A 22,774-nucleotide genomic window follows, 5' to 3' on the forward strand; every position below is an offset into this window, starting at 1 on the left:
CATTGGAGAAACCAAACGCCATGTCTCGGACCGCATTCGTGAACACAAAGCAGACCTTAAACACGGTAGGACTAACACCTCGGCCGTGGCAGATCATTGTTATAATTCAGTAGGCTCACATGACATTAACTGTTCCAAGACAGAGGTTCTTTGTAAGCCATCTGGCTACCATGAGAGATTCGTTCATGAGGCTATCCACATATACAAGCACAGAGACAATTTCAACCGAGAAGATGGATTCTGGCTTATCAATCATTGGAAAGATTTGATAAACCATTTCAGGTCTTAATTGATTGTTCACGCTTACAGTGGCTTTCAGACAGCATACATTAATTTTTCGTCTCCCCCCTCCTCTTTTCAGAACATAGATGGACTAGTCCTTCTAAATAAACTGCCAAATTGCTGCGCGTGACGCCGACGTTTTTTTTTTATAAATAAATAAATAAACACACCGTTTAAAAACAAATACATTTTCGCAAACCGACACACCTGATGACGACCGTTTGTGTTATGGTCGAAACATCATGAGAATTTGTATTGTTTTATGTATATTTTATTATTTTATTGTTTCCCTTCAACGTGACTTTACCGAAAGAGCTAAGGATATGAATTACTGCAGTCACGAAAGCTTTAAATCAAAATTTAAGTAGAACGTGTTATCTATATTTATTTAAAGTCGCACAATTTGATGTGACGTCACATTTATCAAACCACGCCCCCCCCTCGTCACAAATCGTCACAAATGTCTGACACCCCCCCCCCCCGCCAGGTGCGTGACGTCATTTATGGACGGCCCCAAATGCGTTGTACAGCAATCATAACATCGTACATGAGATGATAGCGGTTGAATTAAAAAGAATGGGGATATGTATTTAAACGTGGTGGTGTAGTTACGGTGATGGGAGAACAAGCGGGAGTGGTTAAGCAGGGATTGGGGAAGTGATAGAGGTTGGGGTTTAGGCCTGGTTGTGGCTGGCGGAGGCAATAGCAGTTGAGGTAGCGATGGGGATGGAGGTTGAGGTGATGGTGATGATAGGGGTCGGGGTAATGATAGGGGTTGGGCTAGTCCTGGTTATGGCTGGGGCAGGGGGAGTGATAGGGGTTGAGGTGATGGTGATAGGGGTTGGGGTGGTCATTGGGGGTTTGGGTAGACCTGGTCTTGACAGAGATAGGGAGGAGTCGGGGTAGTTAAAGGGATAGGCGTTGAGGTGTGATAGGTGTTGGGGTAATGATACGTGTTGCGGTAGGCCTTGTCGTGGCTGGGAGGCTGGGGCAGGGAGTATCAGTAGCTGGATTGGCTAGGGTAGAGAAGATGGGGGTTGTCTTGAGAGGGCAACGGACGCAGTTAGGAGTCAACCCGTAACTGCTGTGTCTGCCCCGTGACCTCCTGCTCCCCCTCCTGCCAGCAGCAGCGATAGCCTCCACGTGGCGGGGACCCGGAGGTCTCTCCCTCTTCCATCTTGCCGAGCGTCCACCCACATGGTCTTCCCGGGGCTCACCCCGAACGAAATACGGAGTTGACCAAGCTTGCATACCCGTCAACCCATGCGGTTTACCCCGTATTCTTGTACGGGGAAATTGAGTTTTCAGGTCTGTACGGCGTATAGCCGTTACAATACGGGCAAACATTTATTTTGTCTCTTTGTTTGTGTTTTTCCCTTGTAATGGGACTTTGTAGGATGAACGTTGAGATTTATAAGGGGCACGGGGTTATCAATAAGGTCTGAATTGGTCTGTAATAAGGTCGGCACTGATGAGGGGTTGACAGGTGTGTGCTCACCCCGAACAAAATACAGAGTTGACCAAGCTTGGCTGCAAGATCACCTTCCTTGGTTGACACCAAAAAAGGCCGCACCTGGACGTGTCGAGTGTCACTCGTATATGTGAATGGCCTATACAAGCACAGGGACAATTTCAACCGAGAAGATGGATTCTGGCTTAGTAACCATTGGAAAGATGTTTTAAACCATTTCCATTCTTAATTAATTGTATTTTACGTTGACCTTCAGACCGCAGCTCTTTCGCTGGCATTGACTCTTAATCACTCTTAATACCTCTCACATATAACTCCATGTTATACATGGAGTATAACAGCGCCTCGCAGCTGTCTCTCTCCCCCTCCTCTGTTCCGACCATGGATTAACTCGTCCGTCTGAACGGGACCCGTAGCTATCCGTGTTGCTAAAGTTGAGGGTAAGAATCCACCCATTTTTTCGCCATATAGCATTGTGATATATAACGACTTATTGTTGGTAGCTTAGCTGATTGGAGAATATATAGAGTTTATTGATAACATTGAGGTAATTTATATTTTAGTTTTTTATTGGTTCACTATATAGTATTAATTATATATTGTAGTGTATACCCAGTTACTGTGAATAGCCCAGATGTGTAGGCTTTGACTTCAACACAGCCATTTCTGTGACCAGTCACAAGCTAATCACTCAGTTATTTCAATGCTAAATTCTCCTAGTTATTTCAATGCTAAATTCTCCTGGTTGATTTGTACTAGATGCCTCTGTGAATGTGTATGCTCTGACTTTAACATAGCTATTTCTGTGACCAGTCACAAGCTAATCACTCAGCTATTTCAATGCTAAATTCAATGCTAATTCCTTTGTCAAGGGGTGCCTCTGCGGATGTGTATGCTTTAACTTTAACATAGCTATTTCTGTGACCAGTCACAAGCTAATCACTCAGCTATTTCAATGCTAAATTCTATGCTAATTCCTTTGTCAAGGCGCTTTGTTTCTTCTCACACAGCTTAAAGGTCGCGATCTGAGCGTGGCTGTTTCGCTCCAGCGCTGTCCTCCAGACAATCTCGTCCCTTCACCTGATGAAGTCCGCTTGTGTTGTGGCCGAAACGTCGTGAGAATTTTATTGTGTTATTTTATTTTATCAATTTATTATTTTATTCTCATTCTACCTGACTTTACCGAAAGAACCAAAGAAGATGAATCCTTGCAGTCACGAAAGCTTTAAATCAAAATTTAAGTCGTGAATTATACCGTGGGTGGCAAATATTTCTCGGTGGATAGCAAAGTATTGAGTGATACGTATGAAAATGGTCACGAAATTGTATTTTAATGGGTAAATGCATCACCATGAGCGTGCGTTTATCAAATTGGCATGCAGCTTCACCTTTCCCTTGTGTTAAGGAACCCGGGAAAGTTGTGAGTCGCAGCTGTGCCGTCTGAGCGGGTGACCGAGCAGCGCTACCATTGGCAGCAGCAGTGTCCAAAACCACGCGGTAGCCAAAGTCAGTATCAACAATACATTTATAAACATATTGCAAAAGCAACAACACACAATAACGATGTTAAGCACAATACCGTTGGTTAAGATCTATGTTATATGTAAAAGTAATTATTATAAAAAGTAATTATAAGTATAAATAACCCGGGCGCGCAATTAAGTTTATTATTATTATACAATACTTATCACAGTATTACAGGCAAATGTACAATATTCCATATTTATGAGTTTAACAATATATAGGAATAGGTTTTACCCTTTTAACTGGCACAAAAACCAACACCAATGGAGACTAGGCTCTAAGAAAAGCCGTCTCGGGTGTGGACCAATCAAATTCAAGGACACTGCATATTATTATCAGAGTTGTTTTTTTTGTTTGCATTTTGACTGCTTGTGTTGTGGTTATTGCAGACATGATGCCTTGAATAAAGGTGTCAGTTTTTGTGCCAGTTAAAAGGGTAAATTCTATTCCTATATCTTGTTACTGGCAAAGGTCTCATAATGAGCTTAACAATGTTTATCTTTTTTTTTAATTGAACATAATTACATTTTATAACGGGTCTAAGGAATGTATCCCATTGGTAAGTTAAGGACTTCCCCCGTACATATAATATAAATATTAATAATTACAAATAATTATGAAGTATAAAATGTATAAATAATCCGGGTACAAAATTAGTCCCTCTCCACGGTTCCCCCACAGCAGCAAAGGCGCCGGAGCGCGGTTCCAAAGCGGCGCAGCCACCCCCTCCTGCTGGGACGCGCGCGGCAATGGGACTCTGTGAGCTCCTTCCGCCTCTCCTCGTCGATCTCCTCCTTCGGCCTCTCCTCGTCGCTCTCCTCCTCCGGCCTCTCCTCGTCGCTCTCCTCCTCCGGCCTCTCCTCGTCGCGCTCCTCCTCCGGCCTCTCCTCGTCGCTGTCCTCCTCCGGCCTCTCCTCGTCGCTGTCCTCCTCCGGCCTCTCCTCGTCGCTCTCCTCGTCGCTCGCCCCCTCCTCCGTCTTCACCGTCGCTGGGGCATCGTCATCTCCCAGCGAGAAAACCCCATGGCTCCCCGAAGCCTCTCCCTCCGCCTTGATGGAGACGGCCGAACCCGCGGTATCCCGAGGCCGATCTGCTCCGAATTGGCTCTCTCCCACTCCCTCGATATGAGCATCCAATCCCTTGGCATCCAGAGATGGATCGTTGTCCGTGCTGATTTCCATTGAGGCAATGGACTGGCTCTGATTGCTCTCACTCTCTCCCACTTCCATGGCGTGCAGAGGCTGACCGCTCTTGGTGTAGGTTTTGAGTGAGGCAAGTGAATGACATTCACTCGCTTCCGTTGCATCAATGGAATCGCCCTCGCACACTTCCAATGTATCAATGGATTCGCCCTCGCACACTCCCATTGTATCAATGGATTCGCCCTCGAACACTTCCAATGTATCAATGGAATCGCCCTCGCACACTCCCATTGTATCAATGGATTCGCCCTCGCACACTCCCATTGTATCAATGGATTCGCCCTCGAACACTTCCAATGTATCAATGGAATCGCCCTCGCACACTCTCATTGTATCAATGGAATCGCCCTCGCACACTCCCATTGTATCAATGGAATCGCCCTTGTACACTCCCATTGTATCAATGGAATCGCCCTCGCACACTCCCATTGTATTAACGGATTCGCCCTTGTACACTCCCATTGTATCAATGGATTCTCCCTTGTACACTCCCATTGTATCAATGGATTCACCCTTGTACACTCCCATTGTATTAACGGATTCGCCCTTGTACACTCCCAATGTATCAATGGATTCGCCCTTGTACACTCCCATTGTATCAATGGATTCGTCCTTGTACACTCCCAATGTATCAATGGATTCGCCCTTGTACATTCCCATTGTATCAATGGATTCGCCCTTGTACACTCCCAATGTATCAATGGAATCGCCCTCGCACACTCCCATTGTGTCAATGGAAGCGCCCGCACACACTTCCATTGTATCAATGGAATCGCCCTCGCACTCTCCCATTGTATCAATGGATTCGTCCTTGTACACTCCCATTGTATCAATGGATTCGCCCTTGTACACTTCCATTGTATCAACGGAATCGTCCTCGCACACTTCCATTGTATCAATGGAATCGCCCTCGGACACTTCCATTGTATCAAAGGAATCGCCCTCGCACACTTCCATTGTATCAATGGAATCGTCCTCGGACACTTGCATTGTATCAAAGGAATCGCCCTCGCACACTTCCATTGAATCAAAGGAATCGCCCTCGCACACTTCCATTGTATCAATGGAATCGCTCTCGTCCACTTCCATTGCCTCAATGGAATCACTCTTGTCCACTTCCATTGCCTCGATGGAATCGCCCTCGCACACCATTTCCATTGCCTTGATGGAATCGCCGTCCCTCATTTCCATTGCCTTTGTGCTCTCAATGTTGCTGCTGCTGCCGCTGCTCATGGTGCAATGAATTGAACAGGCACCACTGCAGCTCGTGAGGGAACCAAACATGGAAGATGAAAGGTGACCACAGTCAGGGTCGGCGTTGAACACTAGTGCCACATGATGCTCGGGTGCCGGCGCTGGGGTGGTGTTCATCCACGAGTGCTTGAGAGCACTCGCCGGCGTGCAGCGCGTGTCTGGGTTCCAGCTGCGGACAGAGAGACGAGTTGCCGTGAGACAGAGAGACAAGTAGCCATGAGGACATTCGGCATGAGGGGCGATTTCATCTTTGGCCTCGTTCGTGCGCAAAAAATGCGGTGCAGGTCTCCAATGGCATATCCGAGGCAAAAGACAATGATTTCATGTAATGACGGGATATGGGGTCGAACTAATATTAACTACAATGAAGATATAGAAGGCACAGAGAGGTCCTCCTGCAATTGTACGTAGATCTGTGGGTCACGTTTTATCTGCCCAATGCATGGTGCCCTTACGTTTATAATAGCTCACGCTGCTTGAGGCAAGTGATGGGACCATGGCAAAGACGTGTACTGCTGGAAGGGCACATATTGAAACTGACTTGGGTTTGCTGAAGAAGTTGGCAGAAACTCAGCTGATGCGACACTTACCAAAGAATGGAGTTGATGAAGTCCAAGAACCCCAAGTCCCTGGACCCCAGAAACTGGTTGAGTGGGCAACGGTGAGTCTTGTGCTTGCGACATGCCCAGTTGAGCCTCCCACATACGTCTGTACCAGGGACAACCAAAACACGACGTGAGTGATTCAGATTATTATTATCGTTTAAAGCTGAAGCGTGTGTTGGAAAATCAATGTCTTTCACTTCGCTGTACAGTTGGCTGAGGGGTGTCACACTGCGACATCACAACTTTACGAATCACCGCGTGCAGATTGCTCACCGAAATACTCGTAACATTTTGGCGAAGCGGTGAGCATCTCGCGCGGAGGTTTGCCCAGAATCTGAAAGCAGATGGAACATTTGTTGTTATGCTACTGGAGGGGTTAAGAAGATACTTCTTCATGTATTGGCTTGATGAGTACATCCTATTGATTAATTCATTAACTATTGAGGAATAAATTGAAGGCGTATAGAGTCGAGCTGTCTATAATGTCACGTGAGCTAAAAGTGGATTCCTGCTCAAATGAACATTGAGGAAGTGCTCATCTCCCGTTTGTAGTCGCCCTGAAACAGCAGTAGAAAAACAATCCACATTCCTGTGACAGGGATAGGTCCAGCCATATGACAACCACTGTTCACTTCCCAACATAGTGGTACCTAACACGTAGGCTTTCGCGATCAATATTATTCATAATAAATGTTTTTGGGTGAGATCGCGTTATTTATAAATTTGTCGTAACCCTCCACCACCCGACATGGCCAATCAGTAAAAAAAGTGTCACGTTGACAAAAGACAAGTAGTTCACTACCTTAGCCCACCGGTGTGTTGAAGAGTGAATCCACAACATTTACCATTTTTGAGTACGACGTTTTGCTGGTAATTACATCCAGCATCATCGGGCAATTTGGCAATTTAAAAAAATCTTTATTATGAATAGTTGTACTTATCTTATCAACCTGAGAGGGATGGAGAGGCGATTCAACCCTCAACCAGGATCTTAACTAATCTCACGTTTACAGCCCTGAGACAGTGGTAAAAAGATATCTACATTGCTGTGGCAGGGGTGGGTCCATCCATATGACAACCACTGTTGACTTCCCCCACGTAGTACTAATTTTATCAACCCCAGAGGGATGATCGGCATGGTAACTCTCAACCTTACATTGCCGGCCGGTCACTCTACCGCTGAGCCACCAACGCGAGCTCCAACTGCAACAACAACCCGTCAAAGGCACGGTGCCAATATCCACACACACGGCAGCTACACTGAGCGACTTCGTAGGCCGACGTCACGTTACCTCCGTGATGCCCACGATCTCGTGCAAGTCGCTGTAGCATGGCAGCAGCTGTTGCCCAGTGGACAGCTCTGCGAAGATGCAGCCGGCAGACCACATGTCGAGCGGCGTGCCAATCCGTAGGTTCAGCAGAACCTCGGGGGCCCGGTACCCTTGGGTAGAAAAGAGGTGGTCGACTGCAGAGGAATGAGAAGGAAGGAGTCAATCATTCACCCTTTTACAGCTGTACATCACCCCCTGCAGTCAGCCACTTTTTAAATGCATTAATTCAGCCAACTGGGATCAGGTTGAACATTTTCAAAATGCTACGGAGCCGTGAACCCTGGTTCCTCAAAGTGCACTGTTTGTCTTCATCCAGATGTTGTTGCCACCACGAAATGGCAGCAGACACAGCGTGTGTGTGTGGTCCCGCAATCAAAAGCTACTTTGGGTCGCGTGAAATATTCAGGCAAGCCAGGCGAGGGCATTGCCGGGTCAAGGTAGACGAGACCCCCGCTACCGCTAAATGGCTAACATTTATTTTTAACCTGAGACACATTTCAGATAACACGTTCTGTCGGAAGATATAAAAGAACGTTAGTACACTTTGTATCAAGATACGTGAATTGTATATTACCCAGCTCATTCTCGAAGAAACTCAATCCGAAGTCAGCCAGCTTGATTGTCCCCATCTCGTGGTCTTTGACGAGGATGTTAGCCTAAAATAAAACATGAAAACAGCTGCACATTACATTCTGTATTTAACCAGATGAGAGCCCATTGAGATGATCACTGTCTGTGTGGAACTAAGGCTGAAAGTGTCCACACATTAGCTCTGTCCACGTGGCTGTAAATGGAAGGGGGCGTGATAACTCTCGTGAGGATGATCCAACACGAACAGAATTTTAACATGAGGTTATCCATGACAAAGTTCGATAACTGTAAGACACTTCGCGTGAATATTGTAATGCTGTAAAACTTTACGGACAATAGGAAAAAGTGGGTTGGGTACAATCGTTTGTTGTATGTCATACAGCTCCCAGGGATCATTGGAGCCACATGAATTAGGATTGTGGATAAGAGAAGCTCAACTGTGGTAGGTGGCTGTGACCAGAACTAAACTGGCTACCACGTGGCACTAGGGGGCCAGAGGTGCATAAGGGCATAGACTGCCTTAAAAATTGAAGGCACAGCCCTGCAATTGCTTGGTAGGGCAATTGCTGGCAGAAGAGCCTCGACTGAACGTGGCTATGGACAGCCCCTCTAGCGGGTGTTTGGCCAACGCTGCCATGCTGACTTGAAAAAGTGAGAGTACCCACATTTTACTCCACACATTCGACAGTGATGGACTCATTCGCATTGCACGGTGCACATAGGAGGGAGGGGGATGAGGGGGGGAAATTAGAAAACTTCCAACTGCCGCACCATGAGAGATCGAATCGAACCAGTGACCTCTTGTTTTACAACCTCTGTGCTCTGATCATTCCACTGCGGCAGCGTCCCTCACTCGGACCTGCCGAGCACAATTCTCAACACTCACCGCCTTGATGTCTGCATGCACCACGCCTTTCTTCTTTAGGAACTTCAGACCTTTCAACACGGACCGGGCGTAGCGCCGGACATTGGCCAGAGGCAAGGCTCCTTTCTTAAACACCTCCCAAAGGCTTCCCTTGCTAAAAACAGCACACACAGCACAGAGTGCCATGTAGTCGCATACACAGCCTCGCTTGCAAAGTCGCTGGCACATCGCGTACACGCACGACGAGGAGTGAAACTCCATGAGGGGGAGGAAAGGCATTGGAGCTGTAGTGATGCCATGCGCACTCGGTGATGGTTTAAATGGCTTAACGATACAGGGCAATGACCACAACGTGCTGCGCAGCAGGAGGATTGGCCCTTCCACGGCTGTGCGCTTTTTTTTCCATCTACGTAACCCTGCAGGCAGCCATATTTTAAAGTAAATTTTGCCAACTTGGTCGGGTTAGTTTTTGGTGACAATATTCAGAACATTACTGAAGTCCATGACCCTGGTCACAGTGTGCTTTATTGTCTTTACAAGTTGTTGCCACGAGACGGCAGCAGCCATGTCGCGTGTGTGATCCCGCGTACAGAACCTACATTCCGTCGCGCGAAATATCGAGACTCTACCACAAGAGGGCATTGCCGGGTCCTCAGAATAGACAGGACCGGCTGTGAAAGGATCAGCGAGACAGGACTGTCACCACGTGCTTAGTAACCCATAGATGAATGCCAACTCTGAGATCACAACAAAGCAACGCCACGTGGCTTTGTCGATGATCGAGCATGAGGCTCAAGCAGGTGTCAAGCTAGTATTCGTACACAGCCTGTCAACGCGACGGTGTCGGTGCACTCAGTGTTATCCTTACCTCATGTACTCAAGGACCAAGAAATGTTCGAATTCGATGACAAATTCTTCCTCGAACCGGATGATGCTGCTGTTCTTCAGCTGCTTCAGGAAGACGGCCTCACGGTACTTGTTCTGCTTTGTCAAACTGCGCAAAGACATAAACACGAGTAAAAATAAAAACGTCGTCTACGGTGTTATCAGTTAAACCAAATGCTTATCGTGTGCCTTCCTGGTGGAGGCACGCGTGTTAGTGTTGCGGCGACACACAAGAGTTTCTGAATGCAAGTCGTCGCACGGATCGCCACTCGGTCTCACCAAACAGTGTTGTCGGACACCTTCAGTGCAACCTCCTTCATTTCCTTGAGGTCGAAACACCTGAACACTTGGCCATAGGATCCCTCACCCAACATGTTCAAGACCTCGTAGCGATTCTTGATGATCTCGGGCGCCATCTGGTCACGGGAGAGGGGTGCAGAAGAGCATGCAATCAGCGAGTGCAGGTAGCGGTCCGGATGGTTGCCAGTTGACTCTCGTTCCACAGAGTGCTATGGAGAGACTGCAAGGTCCCTATGAAAGCAACGTGGAATTTATGCAACTTTCTTCAATGCCACATGGAGGTTTGTGAGCATTTGTGTGGAGCAAAGAAACACTGATGACATCAATTAACCAGCGCTCAACCAAGTGCTCTCCCCACCTCAACTGACCTGCCAAGGGATCATGGCAGATGGTCAGGAATGATGACGGAGCAGCAATTAATTAAGAAAACGCTTCCAAGAGGGCGTCTACCGGGGGAGATGGAGCGTTGCATCAGATGGCGTGCAGACGTGAGGTGGATTTTATTGCATGTCTGGAATGTGAGAGATGGTGGAGGATTCTGGGGGGCTTAATCCAGCTGCGGATAGATTATGGCTGATCATGGTGATGTTTTTATTAGAACAAGGTGAAGGTGCTGCCTTGCAATTTGTTGCTCATGCCACTGCTGGTGCAAAGACCTGGACCAGAGTGAGCTCTGGAGAGCATCTCCTCTGTAATTTCACTCTGGTTCTCTCATTTTTATCTATTCTGGCCTCTCCCTTCATCTCTGTCTCTTGTCTATCTCCTGCCTCTCATCTCCCGATGTATCTATCTTTCATCTCTTTTTATCTCAATTGATCTCTAAATCGTATCTGTCTCTTATCGAACCACCCTGCGCCTCTATTTTCATCTCCTTTCTGTCATACCACTGTATATCTTTCTCTTGACTGTACCTCTTATCTACTTATGTCTCTCTAATTGCATCTCTTTTCATCACAATAGATCTCTGTCGCGTGTCTATATCTCAGCTAATCTCTGTGCGCCTCTGCATCTCACCAGATGTCTATCTCGTTTGTATCCCTTAGCTCATTTCCGTAAGTCTTTTTCTCTTGTTTGCATCACCTGTTTCATATCCCTTCATCCGTTTTCTCATCTGCATCTCCTCTCATCTCCCTGAGTCTGTCTTGTTTTCCTTATCCCCTTCTCATTGCGTATCTTCCTCTTGTCTCTCTCTCACCTATTGCTTTTATTTGATTTCATCTCGTGTTATTGCACTGTCTTGCACATCGCTAAAGTATTATATAATCACGTATATTCACATCTCTTAGACTTATTTTATACTGTTTTTTTCGGTAAAGTCACGTAGGTAAAAAAAATCAATGAAATAAAATAAATGAAAACAACTAAATTTAGTTCTTTTCATTTTTATCGAAAAAACCAAAGAGTATGAATCCTTGCAGTCACGAAAGCTTCAAATCTAGACCTATTTTACTCGCTCTATATCTCTCATATTGCGATATATCTTATTCCAATGTTCCTACCTCGACCAATATCTCCTATGTACATGTCCCATTCCCCTCTTGCTTGTATGTCTATTCTATATGACTCTATCTCAAAATCAAAATGTATTGCTTGCTCCATCTCAAACCATTATCTCCACCATCACAAGAACTCAAGAGTTGGTTTAACACGAAGCTGCTACAGCACTCATAGTGAACACCAAAACCCCACTCACCTATTATGTCTATGCAGCAGTTGTGCACACGCGATACACACGCGTGTGAAATACACACGAACATACGATGGACATTAACGTGAGCCGCTACTTACACTAATATTAACATTATTCTTGGTTCTTTCGGTAAAGTCACGTAGAAGGGAAACAATAAAATAATAAAAATATATAACAATTAAATTCTCACGACGTTTCGACTGCAACACAAGCAATCATCATCAGTTGGGAAAACCACAACAAGAAATTTTGAAAAAATCGAGATATAGATCTAATTTTCTTGCTGTGGTTTTCACACCTGATGATGATTGCTTGTGTTGCAGTCGAAACGTCGTGAGAATTTAATTGTTTCATATTTTTATTATTTTATTGTTTCCCCTCTACGTGGTGACTTTACCGAAAGAACCAAGAATATGAATCCCTGCAGTCACGAAAGCTTTAAATCAAAATTTAATATTAACATTGTTTACCCTTAGAAGAGACAGCTCGCCATCCACGAAAATATTTTGTTGTTGAATTTCGTTTTTTAATTACGTTTAGTACAGCTCTATGCAGCAGACGTGAACGTAAGTAATAATTAAGTTTATTACCTTTGCAAGTCGAAATATTCGTCTTAAAGTTCGACAAAGACGCTCTAGAATCGTTGAGCTCCGACGCGCGCGTGCTCCCTCCGTTGTCCAATTCGTATGTCGTCACAGTGACGTCACGGTGACGCATCAGCCAGCTAAAGCTCCGCCCCCACCGGAAGCGGCATCCGCCTCCCTCTGAAGCCCCGCCCCCTTTTTTATCCCCGCCCCCTGAGCGCGTGGTTCATGGCGGACACAGCCAGCAGCAGGAGGCACTTGGGGCCTGCTCCACCCTCCTCATACTCCGACCTCCTCACTCATCCCCCTACCTCCTCATCCTACCTCCTCACTCATCCTCATCCTTTCACCTCCCTCTGGGCCTCTCCTCACCCTCCCTCCTCATCCTCCCTACAACACAACCCTCCTCCATGCAACACAACCCTCATCCTCCCTGCATCACAACCCTCCTCATCCTCCCTCCGAGCTTCCTCATCAACCCTCATCCTTCTAATATCTCCTCCTCAACCCTCGTCGTCTCTCGCCTCGTCCTGCTGAGCGTCACCCACCCTGCAGCCGCTACAGTAGCAGCAGCAGCCGCCGGGTGCTGGGGCCTAGGAAAGTTAGGATGAGGTTAGCATCACCATCACCACCACCATCCTCTCTCTTACGTCACCTCCATCACCCTCATCAGATCGACGATGGTTATCTACGTCATCATCATCATCATCTCGGCCTGGTAATTCTCGTTAGAATAGTCATTGTTTTTACCATCATCTTGAACCACCACCATCCTCGCCATCACTAACGTCACGTTAACCATCATCACCATCACTAACATTACCTCAACAATCATCACCATCACTAACATCACCTCAAACATCATCACCATCACTAACATGACCAACACTAACATCACCTCAACAATCATCACCATCACTAACATCACCTCAAACATCACCATCACTAACATCTCAAACATCATCACCAACACTAACATCACCTCAAACAACATCACCATCACTAACGTTACCTCAACAATCATCACCATCACTAACATCACCTCAAACATCATCACCATCATTAACGTTACCTCAACCATCATCACCATCACTAACATCACCTCAAACAACATCACCATCACTAACGTTACCTCAACCATCATCACTAACATCACCTCAACAACATCACCATCATTAACGTCACCAACACTAACATCACCTCAACCATCATCACCATCACTAACATCACCTTAACCATCAGCCATCACTAACATCACCTCAACATCACCTCAACCATCATCACCATCACTAACGTCACCTCAACAATCATCACCATCACTAACGTCACCTCAACCATCATCACCATTACTAACATTACCTCAACAACATCACTATCACTAACGTCACCTCAACCATCATCACCATCACTAACGTCACCTCGACAATCACCATCACTAACGTCACGTCAACAATCATCACCATCACTAACATCACCTCAGCAAACACCATCACTAACATCACCTCAACAACATCACCAACACTAACATCACCTCAACCATCATCACCATCACTGACATGACCTCAACAATAATCACCATCGCTAACGTCACCTCAACAACCACCATCACTAACATCACCACAACCACCATCACTAACATCACCTCAACCATCATCACCATCACTAACATCACCTCAACCATCATCACTAACATCACCTCAACCATCATCAACATCACTAACGTCACCTCATCAACATCACTAACGTCACCTCAACAACAACCACCATCACTAACACTACCTCAACCATCATCACCATCACTAACATCACCTCAACCATCATCACCATCACTAACATCACCTCAACCATCATCACCATCACTAACATCACCTCAACCAGCACCATGACTAACGTCACCTCAACCATCATCACCATCACTAACATCACCTCAACCATCATCACCATCCTTAACATCACCTCAACAACATCACTATCACTAAAGTCACCTCAACCATCATCACCATCACTAACGTCACCTCAACCATCTCCATCACTAACATTACCTCAACAACATCACTATCACTAACGTCACCTCAACCATCATCACCATCACTAACATCACCTCAACAACATCACCATCACTAACGTCACCTCAACAATCATCACCATCACTAACATTACCTCAACAACATCACCAACACTAACATCGCCTCAACCATCATCACCATCACTGACATGACCTCAACAATAATCACCATCGCTAACGTCACCTCAACAACCACCATCACTAACATCACCACAACCACCATCACTTACATCACCTCAACCATCATCACCATCACTAACATCACCTCAACCATCATCACCATCACTAACGTTACCTCAACCATCATGACCATCACTAACGTTACCTCAACTATCATCACCATCACTAACATCACCTCAACCATCATCACCATCACTAACGTCACCTCAACAACAACCACCATCACTAACATCACCTCAACCATCATCACCATCACTAACATCACCTCAACCATCATCACCATCACTAACATCACCTCAACCATCACCATCACCAACGTCACCTCAACAATCATCACCTCAATCATGATCACCATCACTAACATTACCTCAACAACCATCACTAACGTCACCATAATCATCACCATCACTAACGTCACCTCAACAATCATCACCATCACTAGCATGACCTCAACCATCATCACCATCACTAACATCACCTCAACAACCATCACCGTCACTAACGTCACCTCAACAACCATCACCGTCACTAACGTCACCTCAACAATCATCACCATCATTAACGTCACCTCAACCATCATCACCATCACTAACGTTACCTCAACAATCATCACCATCACTAAAGTCACCTCAACAACATCACCGTCACTAACGTCATCTCAACAACATCACCGTCACTAACGTTACCTCAACAATCATCACTAACGTCACCTCAACAACCATCACCATCACTAACGTCACCTCAACAACCATCACCATCACTAACGTCACCTCAACAATCATCACCATCACTAACATTACCTCAACAACATCACCAACACTAACATCGCCTCAACCGTCATCACCATCACTAACATCACCTCAACCATCATCACCATCGCTAACGTCACTTCAACCATCATCACCATCACTAACGTCACCTCAACCATCATCACCATCACTAATGTTACCTCAACCATCATCACCATCACTAACGTCACCTCAACCATCATCACCATCACTGACATGACCTCAACAATAATCACCATCGCTAACGTCACCTCAACAACCACCATCACTAACATCACCACAACCACCATCACTAACATCACCTCAACCATCATCACCATCACTAACATCACCTCAACCATCATCACCATCACTAACGTTACCTCAACCATCATGACCATCACTAACGTTACCTCAACCATCATCACCATCACTAACATCACCTCAACCATCATCACCATCACTAACGTCACCTCAACAACTACCACCATCACCAATGTCACCTCAACAATCATCACCATCACTAACATCACCTCAATCATGATCACCATCACTAACATTACCTCAACAACCATCACTAACGTCACCATAATCATCACCATCACTAACGTCACCTCAACAATCATCACCATCACTAGCATGACCTCAACCATCATCACCATCACTAACATCACCTCAACAACCATCACCGTCACTAACGTCACCTCAACAACCATCACCGTCACTAACGTCACCTCAACAATCATCACCATCATTAACGTCACCTCAACCATCATCACCATCACTAACATTACCTCAACAACATCACCATCACTAACGTCACCTCAACAACCATCACCGTCACTAACGTTACCTCAACAATCATCACCATCACTAGCGTCACCTCAACAACCATCATCACTAACGTCACCTCAACAACCATCACCATCACTAACGTCACCTCAGCAACCACCATCACTAACATCACCTCAACAACATCACCATCACTAACGTTACCTCAACAATCATCACTAACATTACCTCAACAACATTACCAACACTAACATCGCCTCAACCGTCATCACCATCACTAACATCACCTCAACCATCATCACCACTGCTAACATCACCTCAATCATGATCACCATCACTAATATTAGCTCAGCAACCATCACTAACGTCACCACAATCATCATCACCATCACTAACGTCACCTCAACAATCATCACCATCACTAACGTCACCTCAACCATCACTAACATCACCTCAAACATCATCACCATCACTAACATTACCTCAACAACATCACCATCACTAACGTCACGTCAACCATCATCACTAACATCACCTCAACCATCATGACCATCACTAACGTCACCTCAACCATCATCACCATCACTAACATCACCTCAACAATAATCACCATCGCTAACGTCACCTCAACACCATCACCATCCTTTCACACCATCACCGTCATAAATAACATTAACTTCATAATCGTCACCACAATTACCACCTTCGTTGTTAACACCGCAACCTCCACCATCATCACCACCATCCTCACCAACGTCACCACCACCATCATCACCATTACCACCATCAACACCAACGTTATCTCTCTCCACCATCACCATCCTCAATAATATTAACCTCCACCGCCGTCATCACCATCACCACCATCCTCACTAACGTCATCCCCCACCATCAGCTACACGATGGTTATCCGTGTCATCATCATCATCATCCCGGCCTGGTAATTCTCGTCAGAATCGTCATTGTTTTTACCACCACCACCATCATCACCATCATCGCCATCACAGAACCATTCCAACTCGGCCCAGACACCAACACAAATCGCCGTGTGATGAGCGTTCATCTTTAATGAATTGCTGTGTACTTTTATACAGTACGCAAAATACATTGTTATCACTGCCCTACAGCACTACTGTGATGACATGCAGTACACGCTGCATGTCATCAACCCAACGTAGGAACGTTGGGTTACTCGGTCAGTGGCCAGGGTCAACGGCGGCATCACGTGGTGTATTCCGCAAATATGCCCGACTGTGAGGGCGGGCACAAGCCGGCGTGAGTAGGTTAAACGTTGAGTTTTATAAGGGCACCACGGGGTGACCAGCCCCTCCCCACCCAGCCCCACCCCTCCCACCCCCCACCCAGCCCCACCCTCCCCACCCAGCCCCTCCCCACCCTCCCTACCCAGCCCCTCCCCAACCAGCCCCTCCCCACCCTCTCCTCTCCACCCAGCCCCACCCCTCCCATTTTTGGATGCAGGACGGACGGACACAATAATTCCCTGTGGGCTGGTGTAAGCTGGAGGTTCCTTCCAGTATAACCACGACGGCACTATCATAGTAGACGTTATACGCTAGCACCATGACAGTAATGTAGTGATGTGTGTATACTATACTTTAGACAGTCTCACTATTTCAGTATTGTGGTGTAATAATATAATAGCCGTCAACCCCCTTATCAGTGCCCTACCTTATCACAGACCAACTCAGACCTCATTGGTCACTCCCGTGCCCCTTATAAATCTCAACGTTCGTCCTACAAAGTCCCATCACAAGGGAGAAACACAAACAATTATTTTTGTGCCCGTGTAGTGGGTAAATAACTAGGAGAGTTCTCTGAGGCAACACGTTTTTATTTAACAACTAACGGTAAGTACCCGGCATTGCCCGGGCGAAAAAGGCAGACACACACATGGACTTGCACACAGACATCGACCCACACACATAGAAACACATCGACTTACACGCACACACACACATGGACTCACACAGACATCGACTTTAGACACACACACATGGAGTTACACACATATCGACTCGCACACATACATTGACTCACACACACATCGACTACATGGACTTACACACACACATGGATCGACGCGCGCACACACAAAGGGGTAACGGCCCCTTACACCCGATATGCTCAGGAGGTAGCCCCTCCGGACTAATACGCCTCTTACTGGCTAACGTACACCTCTCACGAGTGCAACTTGCATCTTCACTTGTATAAGCTTGAGCCGACCCTAACAGGGGTACGGCTCTGCCCTTTGGGCTCTTCTCTTCAGGAGGCTTCTTCAATCTTCAGGTGAGCGACGACTGCCGGGACCGTTCAGAGGTCCGGCTTTCATACAGAGCCGTGGCTTACTACGCCCCGGCCACACCTTCCATCTCGAACCTTCCAGCAGGACCTGGGGGTGATGTCATCCCCCAGCCCCCTCCTGGGATCTGGGGTCTGCACCTCTGGTCATGCTCTGGTCATGCCGTTCCATAGGGGTTATCGTTGGGCCCTGTGGGCCATAGACCCTTAACACTGGGGCTCAGGCCCTTTTCTGCCCCCTATTGGCACGTGTCCGATACCACCGTTTAACAGCATGGGAGATGTACAATAATACCTCTACACCCGTATAGAAACGGCTGTACGCCGTATGGACCTGAAAACTAAATTTCCCTGTACAAGCATACGGGGCAAACCTTACGGGTTGACAGGTATGCCACAGTACTGCAGTGCTATTGCAGTACTTGAGAAGTCCTGTAATAGTACTGGCATACATTGATACAATGTAACGTGTTCGATACAGTAATGCCCAGTACTTTTTGTATGCAAATAATTGTATTCTGTGTACAGTATTGCATGCGTACAAATACAAAGGTCCCTCATTTATCCTTCAGCAGACTGTTGGGGCAAGTGCTGTTAAGCGAGTAGCAGCCCCTATGAAGGCCGGCACAGTGGCACACGAGGGTGGTAGGTGCGTGCCCAGCACCACGCCCGCCCGGCCTTCTTTGTCTCCCGAGTGTGCAAAATGTACACACACCGCAAAGCACCAGGGTTTTTCTCATTTGAGGCCGAGTCGACCTAGGGGAGCGAACGACAGCACCAGCTCACTGAACGGGTGAGCAAAAGGGCAGCGGAAGAACCTTCCCGTCGGAATTCCTCGCTCGTGCCGGGCGTGCGCAAGCGGAACAGCGCACGGAGTGCACAGTGAAAGCGAGGTAAGGAACGCAAACCCACAACGTCGTGGGGAAACTCGCCGGTATAATAATAATAATCGTGACAGTTGCATACCTGTCAACCCCCTTATCAGTGGCCTACCTTATTAAAGACCAATTTAGACCTCATTGGTCACCCCGTGCCCATTATAAATCTCAACGTTCGTCCTACAAAGTCCCATCCCAAGGGCGGAACAAAAATAGACATTTTTCATTTATTTTTGTTCCCGTATTGAAACGGCTGTATGCCGTATGGACCTGAAAACTCAATTTCCCTGGATAAGAATAATGGGGTAACACGTATGGGTTGACAGCTATGCGATTGGCGTTGTATTGCAGCGTTAGCAATTGGAGAAGGTGGTGATGGGGGGGAGACTTGGAGTGGAACCTGAGCTCTCGCTTCTCCCCTTCTGGTATAATAAACCCCCCCAAAGCTGAGGTCTTCCTCTTCACGTCCGCCGTGGGATTGCAGGGCCACGTTGGCGCGACACCTCGTCGTTTTGAAAGACCCAATGCTGAAGGTCCCTGGGGTTTTATCTTCCACGAAGCTGCTCATGGGCCACCCTAAATCGTAGCCTGTGCACAAACCATGGCAGCAGATGGGGATACCTGATGCACAAGTGGAAATGTAAAAACTCTCCAGATCGTACACCGTGTAACGGACCCAATGCGCCGATCCACAAATACGAAGGAGACATCACAGCGACGATACACTCCGCTGCTCCTGGTAACGCGGTCTGCCTTGGCCACCCGAATGTGAAATAATAGTTGTTGCTCTGCATCTACATCAGCCGTATGACAAAAAGAAGATTGGTGCGACACGTAGGAGGACACGTGGGAGGACACACAGGTCACGCGGGAGAACATGCGATGGGACGCGCAGGAGGACACGCGTGTCACACGGGACACTCGATACACGCATCGCTTCACTGCCGCCACCTGTCCTCCACGCAGGGCGCCATTGTCTCCCCCCCAGTTCCAATGTTTACACCCTCAAACGCTGAGCTCGATTAAGGCTGAGTCAACCTAGGGGCGACCCTTGACAGTTCTTTTCTCACTAGATGCTCTGAACTCTTGTTCGACAGCCCGTGGCCTACAGCCCTGGTGTGTAGCTGCAAGGTAAGGGCCGTGTTTCTGAGTCACGTCTTCAGGTAGCCAACGTGCGCTCCCTGTCGCAGGTGGAACTCGGAGCACAGAGTCAGCTGGCAGCCACCGGGGTGGGTGGCCTCCCAAGTGTCCGGTCCGTCCGTTCACAAGACCGGGTGAATACGCAGTAGCGTGTGCGCTGTTGCACGCTTGGCCACGTGCGGTGCATACTGGTTGTGCACCGCGCGTGTGTACTGCACCTGTAGATTGTGTGTACTGCGCGTGTACTGCGTACGTGTACTCTGCGTGCATGCGTACTGCGCGTGTTACTATCCACACCGACGCTCGCGTGCTGTGTGTTTTGTCCGTTGATTCTCAACCCCAGGGATGACGAAGGTGGCGACGCCGTTCTCTTAGATTTCGTCGTCGCGCCCCTCTCCCTGCTGGGATGAGTGACGCCGAGCTCCGGGCCAAGAGCGGCGGCCCCACACCGATGTCGAGCTCGGGTCGCGAGAAGCGCATAAATAATAATGATGCTTTCAGCTGTGTAAACGCGACGACCCTGTTGGGTGGTGGAGGGGTCAGACAATGCGTTTTTATTAATGGACATGAACCACAACAACAATAAACGTAAAGTACCACGAACATTCCCCAAATGTCAAAGCACTCGATTTCTTAACACCGATGCACCCTGGCGTTAACGATCAATCACCAGCACCACCCACTCAGTGCCCCCCCCCTGCTCAGACGCATTTGCATAGCCACACCCACTTTTTACATCGTCACACCCACCCAGCCACTAGCCCCGTTCAGCTAGCGCTCCATTTGCCATGTCTTAACATCAGCCTCACCCACTGCTCCGGTAGCACTGCCTATGTAAAGAGTTGAGGACGAACCCACAAGATGTTACACCCAGCGCTAAACTCCACATTCTCACAAAAGCAACAGGCGGTGGGGAGAAGGCATGCGGGTGGATACGGGACACTGCCATTACGAACCCGCCGACCAAACTTGGACATTTGTTCGGTTGCCTTGAGCAGGCATCACCATCATTGCGACCAACGCCACCTTCAACCATTGTCACCATCGCCACGGCGAGCGGGTCAGCAGGCGTGCACCAGCGGGGCTCCCAGCGGACCCCCTTCCTCTGCGACCCCGCACCCCTCGTCCCCGCGCCCCCCGGGCCCTAGCGCGCCGACCACGCGGTGCCAGAAGAGCTTGCAGGCGCTCTCCGACCCCGCGGGGGCCACCGTGCGGCCCCGCCGGCCCCGCCGGGCGAACAAGTCTTCCCGGGCGCCGGGCCAGGTGATGTAGGTGCGCGAGCGGATGGTGCGGCGCATGCGGAAGTAGGCGGACAGCTCGTTGTGAGGGATGTGCTCGAGGAAGAGGAGCACGAGGACGTCCTGGTTCTCCTCGAGACGGAACGCCGCCACCTGCACGAGAGGCAGCGTCACTCCAGTGGGAAACAGAGCAGCAATCGTCACCCCAGCTGCCACTGGGGACCCGCTAGGCTCGACCACACAGCGACCCCCTCCCCCACTGACAAATGCCCGCCAGCAGACCAGGTTACAGCTGCCACTGGGGAACCCCCTAAGCTAGACTTATGGCAATCATCGCTACCGCCCCCACTGACAGTAGACTAATGCCCGCTCGCATCCGGGTGCTGAGTCGCACTGCACCGCACAGGGACAGCTGTCAACGGGGGTGCCCCTAGGCTAGATCAAAACGGTCATCGCCCTCTACTGGCAGTAGTGAAATGCCCACTCCCATGCCAGGTGCTGAGTAACGCTCTGCAGCACAGGGACAGCTGCCACTTGGGGTGTATCCTTCAAATGTGAGGGCTCTATGAGACGCAGCAGAAGTGGCCTCGTCGGAGTCGCCGCTGCAGAATCTAGCCACATTGAGCTATCGGTGCTCATCTCCCGTTTGCAGCCCTGCAGAGCGGGTGGTGGAAATTCAACATTCCTATGGTGGAGCCCATAGGATGTGTGTGTGGTGATGTTTGGTGGCTGTGTGGTGGTGGTCGCGGTGGTGTTGAGTGGATTGGGTGTTGGTGATGAGTGGGCATTCGAGTGAATGGGTGGTTGGCCG

At 48.0% G+C, this 22,774-nt stretch overlaps 2 protein-coding genes and 1 long non-coding RNA gene across 3 annotated transcripts; 1 reads left to right on the forward strand and 2 right to left on the reverse strand.

The window, feature by feature from the left end:
• Nucleotides 1-2,590: 2,590 nt before the first annotated feature.
• Nucleotides 2,591-6,666, reverse strand: LOC142906045 (uncharacterized). Its single transcript, XM_076053446.1, has 3 exons — nt 6,612-6,666; nt 6,324-6,441; nt 2,591-5,902 (listed from the first exon to the last, which is right to left on the reverse strand). The coding sequence occupies exons 1-3, from the start codon at nt 6,646-6,648 to the stop codon at nt 3,931-3,933; spliced, it is 2,127 nt and encodes a 708-aa protein (XP_075909561.1). The 5' UTR covers nt 6,649-6,666; the 3' UTR covers nt 2,591-3,930.
• Nucleotides 6,667-7,218: 552 nt separating this feature from the next.
• On the reverse strand, nt 7,219-12,696 carry LOC142906050 (dual specificity tyrosine-phosphorylation-regulated kinase 2-like). Its single transcript, XM_076053451.1, has 6 exons — nt 12,591-12,696; nt 10,290-10,426; nt 9,994-10,119; nt 9,147-9,279; nt 8,244-8,325; nt 7,219-7,803 (listed from the first exon to the last, which is right to left on the reverse strand). Exons 2-6 carry the CDS (start codon nt 10,424-10,426, stop codon nt 7,622-7,624), a joined length of 660 nt encoding a protein of 219 aa, XP_075909566.1. The 5' UTR covers nt 12,591-12,696; the 3' UTR covers nt 7,219-7,621.
• Nucleotides 12,697-13,108: 412 nt separating this feature from the next.
• Nucleotides 13,109-21,328, forward strand: LOC142906051 (uncharacterized). Its single transcript, XR_012930037.1, has 2 exons — nt 13,109-13,196; nt 19,453-21,328. It is a non-coding gene; the product is annotated as an uncharacterized LOC142906051 (long non-coding RNA).
• The last annotated feature ends 1,446 nt before the right edge of the window (nt 21,329-22,774 follow it).

Source organism: Petromyzon marinus, chromosome 61 (assembly GCF_048934315.1).
Source record: "Petromyzon marinus isolate PM22_M1 ecotype Great Lakes invasive population chromosome 61, UKy_Petmar_22M1.pri1.0, whole genome shotgun sequence".
NCBI classification, from domain to species: Eukaryota; Metazoa; Chordata; class Hyperoartia; order Petromyzontiformes; family Petromyzontidae; genus Petromyzon; species Petromyzon marinus.